General features: G+C 41.7%; 1 protein-coding gene across 1 annotated transcript in view; it reads right to left on the bottom strand.

The window, feature by feature from the left end:
• The window catches only part of LOC109298786 (cytosolic phospholipase A2 epsilon-like), a 73,979-nt gene that overhangs the window by 7,833 nt on the left and 48,489 nt on the right, over nt 1–17,657 (bottom strand). The window contains exons 12-20 of the mRNA XM_019519064.1: nt 15,179–15,216; nt 12,653–12,800; nt 10,255–10,391; nt 9,006–9,228; nt 5,088–5,202; nt 4,079–4,216; nt 3,629–3,736; nt 2,684–2,875; nt 751–917 (exon numbers count right to left, since the gene is read on the bottom strand). Coding sequence (XP_019374609.1) covers nt 751–917; nt 2,684–2,875; nt 3,629–3,736; nt 4,079–4,216; nt 5,088–5,202; nt 9,006–9,228; nt 10,255–10,391; nt 12,653–12,800; nt 15,179–15,216 — 1,266 coding nt within the window. The remainder of the gene's footprint in view (nt 1–750; nt 918–2,683; nt 2,876–3,628; nt 3,737–4,078; nt 4,217–5,087; nt 5,203–9,005; nt 9,229–10,254; nt 10,392–12,652; nt 12,801–15,178; nt 15,217–17,657) is intronic.

The raw sequence follows: 17,657 nt of genomic DNA on the forward strand, positions 1-17,657 counted from the left end.
CATAACTTTAAGTAATCTACGAGTGCTTAAAACCTGCTTCAGATGTTAATGTGCAGACAATCCATGGGGTAAGAGGTTCAGGAGCTGCCCAAAATGATTGTGTAACAAGGCCCTTTATGTAACTTTACTATACAGGGTCTTGAAATCTACTACAATATTAGTCATTTTATGCTAAGTGAAGATGAAGACATTTGAGTGGGAACCACAAAAGATCCCTTCTACACCCCAAGTCAAGAAAATATGGATCTTGATTATATTTACACTGATAATATTTATAATACTTTTATCATTTTTCAATAAATTTATAAATCAGCAAGAGACAGGCTAAGAATCACAGGAAGAAACTGAAAGTAGATTCATTGCTGCATTGAAAGACCTACTCCTAGCAGCATACCTCTCTGTATCCCCTGCCACAAATATTATTACAGAACCTTATCTCCCTTCTACAGTTTCTAAAGCCCAGAGATCAGTGATGGCCAGATGAAAACAAGATGTATTAATTAAATGCAATGAATGTATCAATGCTTCTGAAACAAGGATTCATGCCATTCAAATCAGTAGCCAAATTTTCTCTCCTAGAATGATTTTCTTCTTGCATTTGGGAATGGAAAAGCAATAATTCCAAGTAATTTAATTAAAGCTAAAATAATTATAATATCATAATTGATATTTCAAAGGGCTGGATACTAGATGTTTACAAACAAAACAAGAAATAGGGAAAAAAAGTCCAAATAGTGTGATTCTCCTCACCAAAACGTGAGACCCTGTAGTGTAACTTAAGTATATGATGATATCCACATTCCTCTCTGGTCTGACAAGTGGTGAACTACTGTTATTGATGAAAAATCCAGCATCTATCAGGCCCAGGTGATTTTCTTGTTCAAAGAGCTGATTGGGAGATGAGTCTAACACAGTATCTAAAAGGCAAATAGTTCTGGTCAGAAAGAGAAACAATGTAAAAGCAAATCTACTAGAGAAACAACCCTGTTCTTTCACTAGCACCCCAACCCTTTCCTCCCATCTGCAGTGCAGGAACCAGTACAGCAAAGGATATTAATACATGAGCAGATTTAAACACAAATGCCATGCTACACTGGGGCCTCAGTTTCTTCCTTTTCTACAGCTGCCAAGCATCCCTTCCCCTCCATGTTCAGTGGCACTTCCTCTACACATTCCTGCCGCACAGCTACTGCTGCTGCTGTCTCCAATTGCCTTGGAGGCCATTCTTGAGCTGCTCCAGCTGGGCTCAGCCCAGGGATAGGAGCAGTCGGTGGGTTTCTCCTTCCTGCCTAGCCTCCGGGTCATGGGTGACTGGTGCCACCTTAGTCAGGGGGGGCACAATGACTGTGGGGGATCCCCCTGCAGCCAATCACACTGGCCAGGAAGCAGCTGAAGTGCTCCCACTCCCTGGCCAGTGCTCAAAGGGGGGGCATCGGTGCTCCTGCCTGCCTCCCCTGCCCATCACCTAAGCAGGGAGTACAGTGTGTCATGGGGTGCACCAGCACTCTCATGGGATGCACACACACCCCCTACATGTCACCACTGCTCCAGGTGTTTTTTGCCAGCCTGGGAGTAGGTTCTGGGAGGGAAAATCCACCCACCAACTCTGCATCTCTGGCTGAGCCCAGCTCTCTCTGCAGCAGGGCAGGACCAGCTCCTCTGCCTCCAGGTCAGCCAGAGAATGTGAGCATAGTGGCACTAGCAGGTGGGAGAAGGGGAATGGGAGGGGAAGGGAAGGGCCATGCTAATGAACATGGAGGGAAAGAGAGGAGGTATTGAAGAACTGAGGCCTGACAGGATTGGCCATTCACCCTAGTCTGCCACCTCTCCACCTGGCCACTCAGGTGGGATGTAAGTGACTAGAAACCTCCATTCCGGCCAAACCATCCACCCACTCCCTGCCACTGGAGTGGCCAGCCAGGGTCAGCTGACCTTTCACTCCCTGTCATATAAACCCCTGATGCAGAAGAGGAAGTGTTTGGATAACAGGGCTCAACCTTAACCCAACTGCCTTGCTGGTCCTGTTGGCTTGTGTCTCTACCTGCCCTCTGCTTGATCTCTTGGCTACCCAACCTTGCTCAGCATCTGACTGTGCACTCTGCCTGGCCCTCTGGCTTCCTGACTCAGTTTCTTGGACTAATGTTCTGACTTCTGCCTTCCTGATACCTAGACTCTGTTCACTCCTCCTGACCCTGGTCAGCCCTTAGAGACCCCCAGACCTGGCCACCCACAACCCAGCACGACAGAGGGGAGGAAAAATTCTAACGTGATTAGGGGACTTAAAGTCCCTGCCTGCTGCTCCCACAGCACTTTCTGTCCACCTTGGTGCAGAGGGGACAGGACTGGGAGCGACAGTGCAGCCATCCCTGCAGTACTAGTCACTGCTCCCACACTCCCCTTAACAAAATCCTGGATCCACCCCTGGTAACTGCTACCCAAGGAGATCCAATCTGAGTCCTACCAAACTCAAGTCACTAAATATTATCAGCTATGTACAATTCAACTGGTTGGTCAAATATTTGACTTCAAAATCAAATGCAAACTTTATTACTTATTTCTTTTCTTTTTTTCGGCAGTGTGACAGGGTACATCTGTATTCTTTTCTAATCCCAGTCTGGCCCCTCATTAAATTCCCCACACCCCTCAAACCACATGGGAAGCAACAGTATACCAGTGATATTACCTTTCCATCTACAAAAATTGTCATTCATTAAGTAGTCATTATGCAGATGGAAGCCTTTTAGGAAATTGTGATGCTGCGCAACTGAGATGCGATCTGTTAAGACACCTCGAAGAGTATTGGAAAGGCAGCCTGCAGGGGTGAACATGCGAGTCCTCAGCTCATATGGTTTTGTAGGCAGGACTGGCTCTTCCTCTGTAGAAGAGGAGAAAAGGTGATAAAACCCATGGATTTGTGTGTTCATACTTTGGGTGTTATCCTCAGGGGAAGATCTGGGGGGAGGGGAATGCAGCAGTGTGGTCATACCCAAGCTCTGACAGAAACCCACATTGGCCAGCTGGGAGCTCAGAGCACTCACTGTGCATGTGCTGCACAGCCAAAGGGGGTGTGGCTGCACCTCCTTGCTCCTCTCTGGATCCACCCCTGGTCATTCTTGTTGCATTTCAGTGACAACTTGGGCAGATTTTAGGATGATGTATTTAACCAACAACAACAAATAGCTTTTAAAGAGCATACAATACTTCCATCACTCTAATTCACCATTGTTTTCTGTGTCAATTTCCACAATTACTTTTTCTGCCTCTGTGCAGGAGTCTACAAGATGCAGTAGCAAATATAGCATAATTTTCTGCAAGATGTATGGCAGTTTTAACCTATCTGCTGAAGCTTAGCTCATTTTGTCTATAGTTATAACAAGAGAAGTAATATTTTCCCATAATTTGCATCCTTCTCCCTCTAAGTCTATACATCATGGAAGCTCCCATCTCAGAAGGAGATCTCCACCAACGATGCTACTAGACTAGCCTAAGTAGTGTTGCACAACTGTACAAAGACATGCTGCAAGTTATAAATGTTCTTTCTGCAGAGAGTGTTTAAAAATGTATGGCAGGTGTTAGTACCAATTTGACAACAAATGAAAAGCAGAGTTGAAGCTTATAAATAGCTCACCAATATCCTCTACTCTGTCTCGGGTCCATCTGTGCCAGAAGTCTTCTGAAGTGTTGGAGAAACCCAAGATATACATCAGATTCACAGAAAATATACTACTCCACAAGCCTGCAAAGGGAAAGAGATTCGATGGAACCTATTTTAATCAACACTTGGAAGCATTTTAACAGAAAACGGCATGCACAGACAACCACAAATGTTGACATTTCTTAACTTTTTGATGGTTGATTTTTCAACCTTACAGTTATTTTTATAGGGTTTTTTGGGGAAATGATCTGTTTGTATATATATAATACATAAACAGGTATGCCTATATGCACTTTCATATACATGCATCTCCTAGAAGACCACGCTATACTAGTAATTATTGTAACTAACCAGTAACTATTGACTATCTACTTTAAGGTTTTGTTTTATACACTAGCTTGATACTTTCTTACAGCACATCACCTTGAAGGTAGCAGATACGGGATTCTGGGATCTTCCTAATCATCCGTCCCATGAAGAACTCACTTCCAAAATCCTCTGTACGCACAAATGCTCCATATTTTAGAACTCCCACCTCATAGGGGGTATACTCAACCCATTCTGCAAACAAGACCATGAAAAAGAAAGACATTTAGATCTCAGACCTCCACATTGCATTTGGAGAGAGATGTAACTATCACCTACATCAAAGAACTGTAAACAGAATAAGCCTTCTAGTTTGTCTTGTTTAAACCCCACCCCCACCCGATATACAAAGCACCAGCTCTGCGCCAAATATTCAAAGTTGGGAACATGTAGTTGATCCTGTATATTCACATACACTTGCTTTACACTCAAGCAGACATGAGCAGTTAGGCAACTAACTTGGTACACGGGTTTGGAATTCTTTACACACATGGTAAACTGGCTTTGCTTCACTTACACTGATTTTATACTAGGGTGAACCACTGACTTCAGTGGCATTATCAACATCAGGCCCCTTGCACTTTCTGATACATATATTAGGCATATACAAATGTAAAGTGTACAGCTCTGTGCTCAAAGCCCTAAAAAAACTGGCTTAGTATATTTCATAGACATTCGGGCTGAAAGGGACCTCGTAAGATCATCGGGTCCAGACCCCTGCCCAAGGGGCAGGAAATCATTGGTTTAGGTGTGTCCAATCTAACTTACTTCACCTCCAAAGTACAGTTAAATTAGATTGAGTTGGCCATTTTTTTGAGTGAACCTTCCTGGAACTGCTATACAGTTCGCACTTACACTGTCCTAACAAAAGCTCCAAGTGTAAGGTCTACATGTGGGCAAAATAATTTAGATCAGGTGGCCAATTTTAATGCAATCTAACCCCCCCTAACCTCCTCTAATGTTTGTATGGACCCTGAGTGCTATCACAGAGCAAACAAAATAAGTGAACAGGTAGGTCCATGACAAAATAGGTTTAAAGAAAAATACCACTCTCAAATGTCATTACCTTTGAAATCTTCAGTGCTGTAGTTGTCCCTGATATTAACTGCCACATAAATGGGTAGTGGGTTCTGACCATTGTTCAGGGCTGCTTGCTGGTCTGAGAGTTTATGGCAGTCTTTCTGTTTTTAAAGAAAAAAACAGTTAACTGCATGCAGATTGGCACAAAACCATAATGCTTCAGGAGCAATATTGAGAGTGACTGTGCCCCAGAGCAATACACACAGGGTGACTCACTATACATGGAAAAGACATAGACCACACTTTCTGGGCCTCCAATTATGCTTTGTGGGTTGATACAGAAGGGAGGAATGGAAAGCTACACTTCTGTCTTTTTCTTGGCCTTTCAGAAAATTAGCTTCTCAGTTGAAGAAGTAAGCAAGCAAGTCTTGCTTTACTCATGCTGAAATGTGAGTGGCTATGATGAAGGGCAGTGGCAAAGCTTCTTCCACGATGCAAAGACCATTACCATCTGAACCTGGATCTGAGCTTTGAATATTGTAGTGAAATGCTTTAATCCCAGTCATGCTCTTTTCTGTAAGACTAGTATCAGCCTGTTTGCCAAAGATATCCCAATATACCATAAACTCTGGACTACTTTGATAGCTTCAAGCTCTTAAAGAATGTGTGTAACCGATGACATTAATCCAGTGGGGAAGATATTTGGGTGGTATATGACAAAGATCTTGTATGTTCTGGGAAAAGACAGGCCTATCCCAATTGCAATTCAACACTGACAAGTGCAAGGTGCTGCACCTGGGGAGGAAGAACCAGTGGCATACCTACAGGCTGGGGAACTCCCTTCTCATCAGCACAGAGGCAGAAAAGGATCTTGGAGTCATTATTGATTCCAGGATGAACATGGGCTGCCAATGTGAGGAAGCAGTCAGTAAGGTTAACTGCACCTTGTCATGTATCTACAGATGCATCTCGAGCAGGTCCAAGGAGGTGATCCTCCCCCTCTGTGAGACACTGGTCAGGCTGCAGCTGGAGTACTGCATCCAGTTCTGGGTGCTGCACTTCAGGGGGGATGTGGACAGCATGGAGAGGGTCCAGAGGAGGGCCACTTGCATGATCAGGGGGCAGCAGGACAGGCCCTACGAGGAGAGGCTATGGGATCTGGACCTGTTCAGCCTTCAGAAGAGAAGACTGAGAGGGGACTTGGTGGCCATCTATAAACTTGCCAAGGGGGACCAGCAGGAAATGGGAGAGTCCCTGTTCCCCTGAGCACTACCAGGAGTAACAAGAAATAACGGCCATAAGTTAACTGACAGTAGATTCAGGCTAGACATCAGGAGGCGCTACTTCACAGTCAGGGCAGCTAGGATCTGGAACCAACTTCCAAGAGAAGTGGTGCTCGCTCCTACCCTGGGGGTCTTCAAAAGGAGGCTAGACAATCACCTAGCCACGGTGATTTGACCCCATTACTCTTTCCTGCCATGGCAGGGGCTCAGACTTGATGACCTGCTCAGATCCCTTCCAACCCTACTAACTATGAAACCATGAATCTATGGTTTCATTCTGTACACATAAAAACACGGAAGTATTATACTATGGCTGGAGTAATGGATTTCAGTGATTAACTCAAAAACAATAAAAACTTGCCTGCTTACTATTCTCAACTAAAAAAATCTAATAATTTATAAAAGAAAAATATCAACAGAGTACAGCAGTATCCACCATAGGGCTTTTTTTTTTTTTCCAGAAGTGTTCTCTGAGTTATCCCAGCCAAGGCAGGTTTCATCTTTAGCTGGTAAAAATGTCCTATTTTATATCTGACTGTTTCAAGAAAGGGTAAAAACACTACGTGACATTTTAATTTCAAGTCAACTTCTGCACTTATAGAAAATATAAATAATTTCATCCCAAGACTCTTAAATTTACAAGCATCTAAAATCAGGGCCTTTTGATATTTGTTTCCTCAGCTGATTCATTGCCAAATTCTAATTCAAAAGAAAACATGCTTTATTTGTTAAGAATCTTGTAGTAACTTTACCATCACTTGGTGTCTTTAAAGAGGAGTCAGCCAACCCATGGCACATATGCTACAAGTAGCATGGGCAGCCTCTGCATCTGTCATGTGGAAGATTGAGGGAGCAGGGAACAAAGTGGCACATCTAGAAGGGTGTCACAGACTGGGCAGGGAGCACACAGCAAGGAACAAAAAGCAGAGCAACAATTGGGCAGAGAAGGAGAAGTACAATGGTTCCTGAGGAGTGCCAACCTTCTGGCACGTCTGCTGAAAAGGTTGTCTCACGCTGCTTTATAGTCAGATAAGATATCTTTTTTTAAAAAAAATATGCTCCAATTAACCTTTGGGCCTGTGTGTATGGGATTGGACTAGGGTCAGGAAGGCTGGTTTTGGTGGTTCTTTTTGGCTTTTGAATCTGTGGCTACCCTAGTCATTCTCCTTTATAGACCGCAAACAACCTCCTGACACTCACAATTCCACATTAAGGTAACAGTTAAACCCTATATTTCAGAACTTTAGCCAGAATCATCTGTAGCAGTCTGGAAGGAATTTTCTCAATGAGTAATTTGTCTTCTGGGCTTTATTTCTCCTTTCTCTTAAACATCTTTGTATTAGCCTTGGCAGGACACTAAGGAGGGAGGGTCATTTCCCTAAGGTAGTACAGAGCATAAACTAATACAGGACGGTACAACATAAGCCCCTGGGGGCTACAGACAACATCAGCACAAGTTGTGGGCATCCACCTGCTGCACCATGCATGCAGTCCAGGCAGCTTGGCTCCCACCCTCAGCTCCCCAGTTGCAGGCTCCTGTGTTGCACCATGCCATGTGGGTGCCCCACGTTGCAGGCTCCACTAGCACTATGGGCTGTGCTGTGCCACACCACACTGCTCCCTGGGGCAGGGCAGGAAATGGAAGCCAAAGGAGGGAGGGAAACCCTGGAGACTACTGGATGCTGCTGGAGCACAGGGGAAGCCTGGGCGACACAAATTAACCCCTTCTGGGCCTCATGCAGCCCTCAGGCCACCATTTAGATAGTGCTGAATACATTCCCTGTCAGTGCAAGGGCCATGGCATGACTGTCTCTCCTGTCTCTTCTCATTTAAGTATATTGAAGACTAAAATATTTTATGTCACTAATATTTTTGAATTTGCTATAGGAAAACTGGCTGTTGCTTAGCAGAAAGAAATATACAGGAGGTTAGTTTAGATGGTATAGTGGTCCTGTCCTGCCTTATATTCTATGAAAGCTATGAAATGCAACACAAAGGAAAGCATCAATTATGTTGAATATGCTCACATCCACTTCCCTAAATTTGGGGAGAATGTATGTGGTGACATTTTTGACACCTTGCTTCATAGGCAATTAAAAATCATAAATCAGCTCTTTGAGGCCTGTTCAAAAAAACTACATTCATAACCTACCAGTTACCCAAAAGCCCTAACTGGTAGCTATTATAGGCAAAATAAGGCCAAAGGGTGATCACAAGCTCTGTGGGAAAATTCTGTGGTTCCTGTGATTTAGGTACAGCTTTTCAAAATAGTTGCCACTCTTGAGTGTACAATTTAAATTTACAAAATGTGGACTCGCATTTTTGTATCTGTAATAAATTTTGTGGGTGAAGAAGGTATTTGCCTCTGTACGATCTGATTGTGGACATACTGCAAGAGGTACAGTTACACATCTAATGTGAATATTTAGATGTTTCATAAAGGTGAAAATACTGACTTTCATCTTTAACTTTGAACATGCAAACAAAATGCATAACTTAATAAATAAATACATTAAATATACATAAATTTCACTTATCTCTAGTCAATAAAAATGTATTGCATAGATTTTCCTGATATGAATAACTACATAGTATCACTGGAAACATTATCTATACTTTCAGCTTTGCTCCACATGCTTATAAATGAATATTTACTATATACTATAGTATATTTACTATACCCCATCATTTAGCAAATACTCAATGATGAGCCCCCAGAGATCTATAAATGATGTCCTGTATCCTTCTTGTTTTCGCTGGCACAGCTGCTTGTTATAATACTTTATACGATCCATAGAGAAACAACCCATCTTGCTTTTGGTCACATGTTTCTGGGCCTCACAAATTTGTTCATCCAGATCTCTTTGTGACCAGTAAGCATCTCTGTACAAGTTTGCCATGGTCCTGGGGAAAGACAAGAAAGAAAGGAAAGAAATTAAATGGAGAAAAAAATTCTACAGAATCTCTCTCTCCCATCATTTTAAAAAATATATGTATTGTAACATGTACCACTCAATTATTTTACAGAAGTTTCTGGGGGCAAATATCATTTAAGATTTTCTATTACATTTTAAAAGTGTTTCACATTTCCTTTTCCAAGAAACTACATCACCATGGAGGATCAAATTGTTAAGTGTGAGCCTTTGGTTTGTGTAGGTTGGATAAGTTAGCATAGAAAGTTGAAGTTTATTTTCTGTGTTTAATTTTTCACAGTAAGAATGAATTGGTTTTGAATTATGACAGTATCGCAACAGCATTAGTTATGCTTTTGGCAGCCTTCTAATAAATATCTCTATTATCAAGCAATTTGCATAATCATGTTAATATGGATTAAAATCTCCGCACACTTTTGGTATTCTTCACAAAATTGTGGGAGGAACATGCAGAATGATTACATTTCTTTAACAGTACTTCCTTACTAGAAGTGTTCATCTTTCCCTGTATTTAATTAATACTATTTTCCCTGACAATACTTCCAAAATAAAATCTAACTATGCATGTGAATTTGACAGCCATATGAAATACTGGCTTTTAAAAATCAGAAACATTTGTTTTCAGGGCAAAGTTTCCAGAATGAGCCCCTGCAGGAATGTACATAACATGCCTTCTGAGAAAGCTGCCAAAAGAGGAATCTGAATTCACAGGGCATGGGCAATGCTCAAGTTCAATGGGCACAGCATGTCACCTTGGACCACCTGTGCTCCTGGCTGCTTGAGCCTTCTGCTGCACACGTGCAATTGACTTTCTCTAGTTTGTCAGATTGGCTTCAGCCAAACTACAGACACAATTTTTACCCTGAACTGCTTTTTGATATTACTACTTCAAGGAGTTAGTGGGATTGGTCTCTCCTACCTGCACTGACTGACTCCAAAACTTTTGGAATTAGCATCACACAGAAAGATCAGTTAAAAGCCTTGATCAAGTCCTTACCACGTTGTGCCAGACAAACCACTTATATATGTTAAACAGTCTAAGAGATTTAATTTCTTGAGAGCTAGTAGACTGCCATATAGCCCTGTCATCGATTTCAGTCCACCACCTGTTGTCATGATTGCCACTACTGGGACCTGTTCGACAAACAAAGAAAAAATATTACTACAAACCAAATTCACATTAACGTTCAGAGTTAGAAATGGACCTAAAATAGACCATGGGATACAATTCAGTTCCAAATATGTCATAACTAAAGCCCCTCTCTTCATTAGATCAGAAAAGAAGCAGCAAATCCTAATGCATCATTCCTCAAAGTTTGGAATGAGACATGGATCTAACTTGACGTTCATCCCTATCTATTAAGAACAAATGAGCATTAATGATTTTAAGTCGAGGTGCTGTGGTTGTTGAAAAAAATGTTAGATTTCCCTGACCATCACCATCTTCTCATTTGCTTACTGCCCTATTCGCCATTGCATTATAGTTTTAAAATCTTCATATCAAGCTTTGATAAAATTCAAACAGTTCCTAGAATGTTGCTACACTCCCCTCAGAAACTTTTTTTCTCAGGATCATAAATTTTCTTTAAAAAGGAAAGACAAAGATTTTTGTGAGTGATATCTTTTACTGGAACAATGGTACCCTTCCTTAGAACAGCAGTAAATGAAAGTTCATTTATGTTCCTCCCAACTATACAGTTTGTCCAATAAAAAGGTATGATCCACAAAAATCCTCGCCCCTGAAATTTTTCCTGCACCATCACAACTACAATAATCACCCCAACACCACCTTTAAAGAGGAGAATATTTGTTCTGGGAATTCAGAAGACTAAAACAAGGAGCATGTATTTTTAAATACATTTGTTGAAGAGCTTAACCCTAACCCTAACCCTAACCTTCTTCAGATGGATTTAATAAACATTTCACAAATGTTTTAAATCCAAAAATGGATTAAATGCTTACTTAATTTAATTAATGTGCATTGACACACAACTTAAACCAATTATGAAACAGAGCAGTTGGAGCCGAGTCTTAACTGGAAACAGTATGCACATTTCAAAATGGTCAGATACATAAAGGCAGGTCTACACTGGCTCAGTGTTGCTCTCCCAGTTATTGCCAAAACAAAATCACTTCCCACTGACTTCTACTCCAAACCCAGAACTGCGGTAGTGAGGGCTTTCCAGAGACAACACTTTTCTCTGCTTTCAAGCACACCAGACACAACAACTTCAAAAACAGAGTCCATGGGTGCCTTCACAGTGTCCTCACCTTCTCAGATCTGGGTTTGGAGTATGCAGAATAGAAGCACATGGGATGGTCTTATTTTTCATCAGCAGTTTCAAGACAGGCATAGAGGCAACCTAGACATTGCCTTTAGAAAGACAAAGGGTGTATCAGTCACACTTCCGTAGCACTCTCAGGAGTGCCACACTCAAGTAAACCTCTTCACCTGCTCCCACACCACACCCACCAAAGCAAGCAATGAAGTGATGAAGCCATCTTGAGGGTGCCCCCTGCTGCCAGTCTCAAGTCTGCAAAGGATAGAAATATCTACAGCAGCAGCAGAGGGGCCCCCAGAGACACTTCAACACTTCATGTCTGCATTGCCCATGTGTGGGAGTGGAAGCAAGTGAGCAGAAATGTCATAGCTGTACATTAACAGCATTCCCCCTACAAGGCACCGCTTGTCAGCCCTTCCTTGGGAACCCATGAGAAAGCAGGCCAGATATTAGAATTAAAATTTAATTTTTGCAGCTGAAGCAAAACATTGTCCTATAGACAAAGTCATCTTTTAATTAGATCAGGGGTTGTCAACCGGGGTACTTGCGAAGGCGCTAGGGGGTACACAGGGGTGGGCAGAGATGGAGCACCACCACGCACCATCCCATGCTGCCATGCAAGCACCATGCACCCACCTGGATGTGGGGGGCTGCCGCTGCTCCATATTCAGCCATGCACCACCCTTCCTACCTGCCCCCCACCCCCAGCTCTGCATCCGGCCACTGATCCAAAAAGGTTGAAAACCCCTGAATTAGATCATTTAAGCATACCCGCATACTATAGCCATCCTAACCACATGGGAGTCAAAGCAACCTTCACCAACCCCTAAAAGGTAACTGTCAGACCCAAATCTCTAGCTTTCTTCCTGGATTGCGGAGGTCTGAGCTATTTTTGATTAAACATTCTACACTCATAGGATGAGAGTATCTGTTGAAAATTTCAGCCCAAAGCAACAAAAAAGGCCTTTTGGAAGAGCAACACTTGGAAAAAAAAATGTAGTTTCAAGTTCTCGGTATTATTTGTATAATAGATATCCAGACTTTGCATCCAGTTTGCCAAGCACTCAGGTGATGGGAGGGGCCTGGCAACACCCAGGATTCCAGCTCACATACTTCATGATGCTGAAGATCCTCTTGTAGTTGGAGAACATTCCTCACAGCAGGAGCAACGTACAACTTCCTTTTACACAGGAAATCCTTCTCCTCTGCGCATAGATCATATCCAAAACGTATGTTGAGATCTTGTGGGCAGGAACAATGACTAGGAGAAAATACGTGCATAGATTTTACATACTAATATTCATAGTTCATTTCAGGAATTGCAACAGAGATGAGCACTGTATACACACACTCTGATATATGCAGGTTGATGTAATATGGAAGGGAAAGAAGGGGAGAATAGCACTACTGTACAATAGTTTTGTTTTTCTAAAAATAGCTAAAGTTATACATAGTTGCAGTTTATAGAAATGAAAACTTCTCCTTTATCTTTGAGGTTAAACCTAAGGAACCTAATCGACAAAGAAGCCTCCTGAATTAAAATTGTAAAATGAATGGGATGTCTAATTTCTACTTAAAATGTGTGAGAGAGAAACAGAACCACTTGGACATTTTTCAGTCAAATTCATTATTTGGGGGGGGGGGGGGTACACACACACCGACTTCCATCAACATTCAAAGGTTTTGAAAAATATTTCAATGTTGATAAAAATGTCTACAAAAATATTCAAAAATAAAAATTGTTCATTTGGCAATATTTTTATCTCAGGAAATATCAGATCTTAATAGTTTATTTTAGTTTTGCATTTTTATCTTATTTCAGGATGTACCATGAGTAGTTTCAAAGTGTCAAACTTTCATTACAACACAAACAGGAAACATGAATATGAAATTACAAGACAAGGTATTTCAGTCAGTACTAAGTAACAGCTCTCTTTAAGGATTTTTTTAAAAATTGGATAAAACAACATATTTAACTAGTATTCTTTTTCATATTATAAGCAGTTAATAGGATTAAGACTATTAGTAGTGATTTGCCATGAAGGAAAGTGAAATAAGAAATAAAAATAAAAACATAAACATTAAAAATAAAAACATTAAAATTAGCAAACAGAAATGTGCAATAAAATACAAATTAATATTTAAAGTCTAAAATTATTTTTATATTTTCTAAACACGAACTTTCTGGAACTTTTAAAAACATTTTATTTATTTGGAAACTCCCCCCCTCCCCACCAAATTATATCCTGAATAAAAAATGAAAAATGTTAAATTCTGAAATGTTTTGTGAAATGGGAATTCCTGTTTTGATTTCTTCAAGTGTAAATACATTACCTTCTAGCGGCCATATATTACTATACCATTTCATATCCATGTATGTATACTGAAACATTGTCTCTGAAATATATGTGATCATATCGCCCTCTACTGGGTATTACTTATAGAAACTTTAGGGTAAAATCCTAACCCAGTTATCAATTAGCAATCTGTTACCAACTTCAGTGGTTCCAGGATTCCACCTTAGACTCTCTAACCCTTCTGTACAAGCATGGCTGTTTCATGGGTGACTGCGGTGTACCTCTTTCATGTCTACTTTTAGCCAAGAATTGTAAACCAGAATATTCCTCATGGAGGACAATAACAGGCATGTCAAATCTGCTTTAAAAGTGTTTTAAGTACACAAAAAATGCATGGAAAAGGATTTCTTCCCACCCTGGTGCAATTCACAAACAGGTAAGTGTATTTTCTTCAAAATTTTGAAGATTAGATCAAATGACATTTCATACCAAGACATCTGGACCTACCAGTGAGTGTGCCCATCTGATTTTGGCAACAAGCCACTGCCAAATTCTGCACTCAGTTGCAATTTTTGCTCTCTTACAAGATGAGATTTGAATTTCATTAAACAGTTTTTGAAAGTTCATTTTACTAATTGTGCATATTGATTTTGAGGCTTTCGTTTTTTTGTTATGCCCAAAAAATTAGGGCAGGGAGGGTCCATGAACACAAATCCATTAGCTATTATCTCTGGCATAGCACACAACAGCAGGAGCTGTAACAGTCAATGAGCAGCTATAATACAAACTTATCTATGACCAGGGATGTATAAGCTTCTTCCAAGAAGCTGAACATCCTCCACCACGTCCAGTAAATTGGGGTTCCTACAATTAATAAGGGTTTCTCCTTTGACGCAATATTATAGCAAACACTATTATTTGGTAGTGCTACTGTGGCTGGAAGATGAATACACACTGATTGCTGGCCTTAAGAAAATGTGTATAAAAGGTATTTCGTAGATGCAGCACAAGCAAGGTACATTATATATGTATAATGTTTAACTGTACTGAAATGAGTTGCTAGTTTAAAAAAAAAGAGAGAGATAACCATAGCTAAGCTACTGCTTCATATCCTAAAGGGATGTTCAACACCTGAAGCCGCTGAAATGTAAGGCTGCTCAAGGGTCATTAATACATATGGTCATACGATGAGTATGCATTTTGTATTTGTTAAAAGCATATTCTGGTTTACAATCCAAAAAATGTTTGATTTTTTTTTTAAACAGGTCCAGAAAGTGAGACAAACAACATTTGGCGAACACTATCAGTAGGATCCAACAAAAATAAAGGGAAAAGTTCTTACCATTCTTCTGCCTTCACATTCAAATCAAATCTTTTTTCCTGAAAGAGAAGAATTTAGCTCTCAATGTGAAATGGTGGTGTTTTTTTAACTTTCTTTCAGCCTTGGAGGGCAAGCTTTATTTGCTTGTCAACATAAGTGAGAAAGCCATAAAACTGAGTTCCAGTGCAATCCAAGAGATGGACAGTTTCAAAGCCACCAATTTATTTTTAACAGAATAGTGCCACCCACTGGGCACATCTACATCAGACATTTACTGTGGAACTGCCTACCTCCACAGTAAAATCTCTGCCTCTATAAGTGTGGCCCTATTAGGGCACAGGAAACTAATTAATTCTGGCGCAGGTTAATACTTGTAAATACAAGTACTAACCTATGGCAGCATTTAGTGAGAAGCAATGCACGTGTACATGCTGACAGGGCTGGCTGGGACCCAAGCATGCTTCAGTGCAAGGGCTGCCTGCTGGTTAGCCCTACACTGGAGCAACCTCATGCCCCAGCCAGCCCCACCGCAGCACACCGAGCCAGGCAGGAGCAGCCCTGGGCTGACAGGCCCACTACCAGCTGAGGCTGCTTGGACCCAGTTCAACATGCTGTGGTCCCAGGCGCATGTGTAATTTCATCACATTAATTTCATGTGTAGATGCACCCAGCGATTCCCATGCCTTCATGTGCACCAGCCAGTGCTCTCCACCACCCAGTTACCCAAACCATCAAATGCAATTCAGGGTTAAATCTTTGAGTTCCCAAATGCAGTCTCCTAATTGTAAGGCTGTGGTTAAGAACAGTCAAAGATCTATTGTATATTAGGCAGTGCACAAATGATGTATACAAAGTAGCATACCAGGTCTCAGCAGAAAGCTGCAGGGAAGGGTTGAGGGCAGTAATGTAGCCAAGGAAGGGGGGTAACTGGGGCACCATCCCACAGCATTGATTTAGGGAGAGGGAATGCAAAAATAGCAGTGGCTGCGCTCATTGACTTTCTCTGGTTTGTCAGATTGGCTTCAGCAAAACTGCAGACAAATTTTACCCTGAACTGCCACCACTAGCAGCCCAGCTGCAGCTGTTACTCCATGCACTGCCACCACCCAGGGCAGAGAACTCTTTGATTCTGGAAGGGAATACCTGCAAATTAGTCTGAACAGACTGATGTACCAATACTGAAGATTATTCCTGTGGTTCAGGAGTATGAAACCAGGCTAAATGGTATTTACATGTATATTACCTATAGATTACAGGGATACACTAATGCACAAATTTGTGAGTGCAAGTGTGTGCCTCAGCATTCATTTTAGGTAGATCTTTGTCTCTCCTGTTTAAACATTTGATTGTGGCAGTAATAATCATGACACTTCAATCTGCATGCAGCTATTTTATTTAGTGCAAGGCCCTATGCAAGTGTTTGATTTATATGCATTATTCCAAGAGAGGCAGCTGTACAAGGATAGCACAGAAATTATAAACCACACAAAGAAACTCCTCGTTGCCACAGGTTAGGATCTGAACCACAAGGACAATGCTTGCGTCTCAATCTCTGCAGTCAAACTAGGCAGCTGGCTGAACAGCTGAAGAGCTGTTTTAAGCAGCTGGGTTGGAGAAGGGAAGAGAATGAAGCTGGGAAATTAAGGTGCATAGGGGCTGGGAAACGTGCCTCCTTCCTCTCCCAAATATAGTTCTGTCTCTTCTTTTTAAAGGGCAGTTAAAGAAACATCAGCACAGCACCAGACTTTTAATAACACTGGTCCACAACGAAGAGCTGAGTACAAAGGAACTTGCCAAATTCCTTGGCCCCATCAAGTTGTCTGTGCCTAGGAGCTGGGTATGCAAAAGGCTTAGGAAACTTGGTGGGGTGGTGGAGAGAGGAAATGAAAGAGATGGAACACGGGAAGTGTCACATTTCTGTCACACCTCACCCAGTTCTGTATCCTCTATTAGCAGCTGCAGCAAGACCCAGACAACTGTCAACATAGCCTTAGCAAGCCTTATGCTACTGTAAAGAGAGGAGCCAGAGAAGCAGTGGTCATTTTTGCAGTCTCAGGGAGATCCTCATTTGGGTGGGAAAGATCTAGCTCATTATTCCTACAGTGGCAATAGTTCTTAATAGGGCTGCCAATTAAATTGCAGATAAAGGGTGTGATTAACCCATTAATTGATTCTTGCATGAATTTTTTGAATGCATCAATCACCCACATGGCTTTGGAGCCCATGCCTGGGCTCTGCTCTGCTGCCATAACCGCTACCTTTGAGCCACCTGGCAAGGCAGTAGTGGCAGTGCAGAGGAGCCACAGGGCAGCCCAAGCATGAGCTCTGGGCAGCTGCAGTGGGGGAGGGCGCATGCACAGACACACACACGAGAAGCTGCAGCATGCTCATAGCCAGGAATGCAGCCTAGCAGCATATAAAGCAGCACCTTGCAGGTAAGTCTGTGGGAGGGGAAAGGAGTGTGGTGAATTGCACCAAATGGGGTGAGTGGCAGAGGTAG

This window comes from Gavialis gangeticus, unplaced genomic scaffold (genome assembly GCF_001723915.1).
Source record: "Gavialis gangeticus isolate Ggan-Ray unplaced genomic scaffold, GavGan_comp1, whole genome shotgun sequence".
Classification (NCBI taxonomy): domain Eukaryota; kingdom Metazoa; phylum Chordata; order Crocodylia; family Gavialidae; genus Gavialis; species Gavialis gangeticus.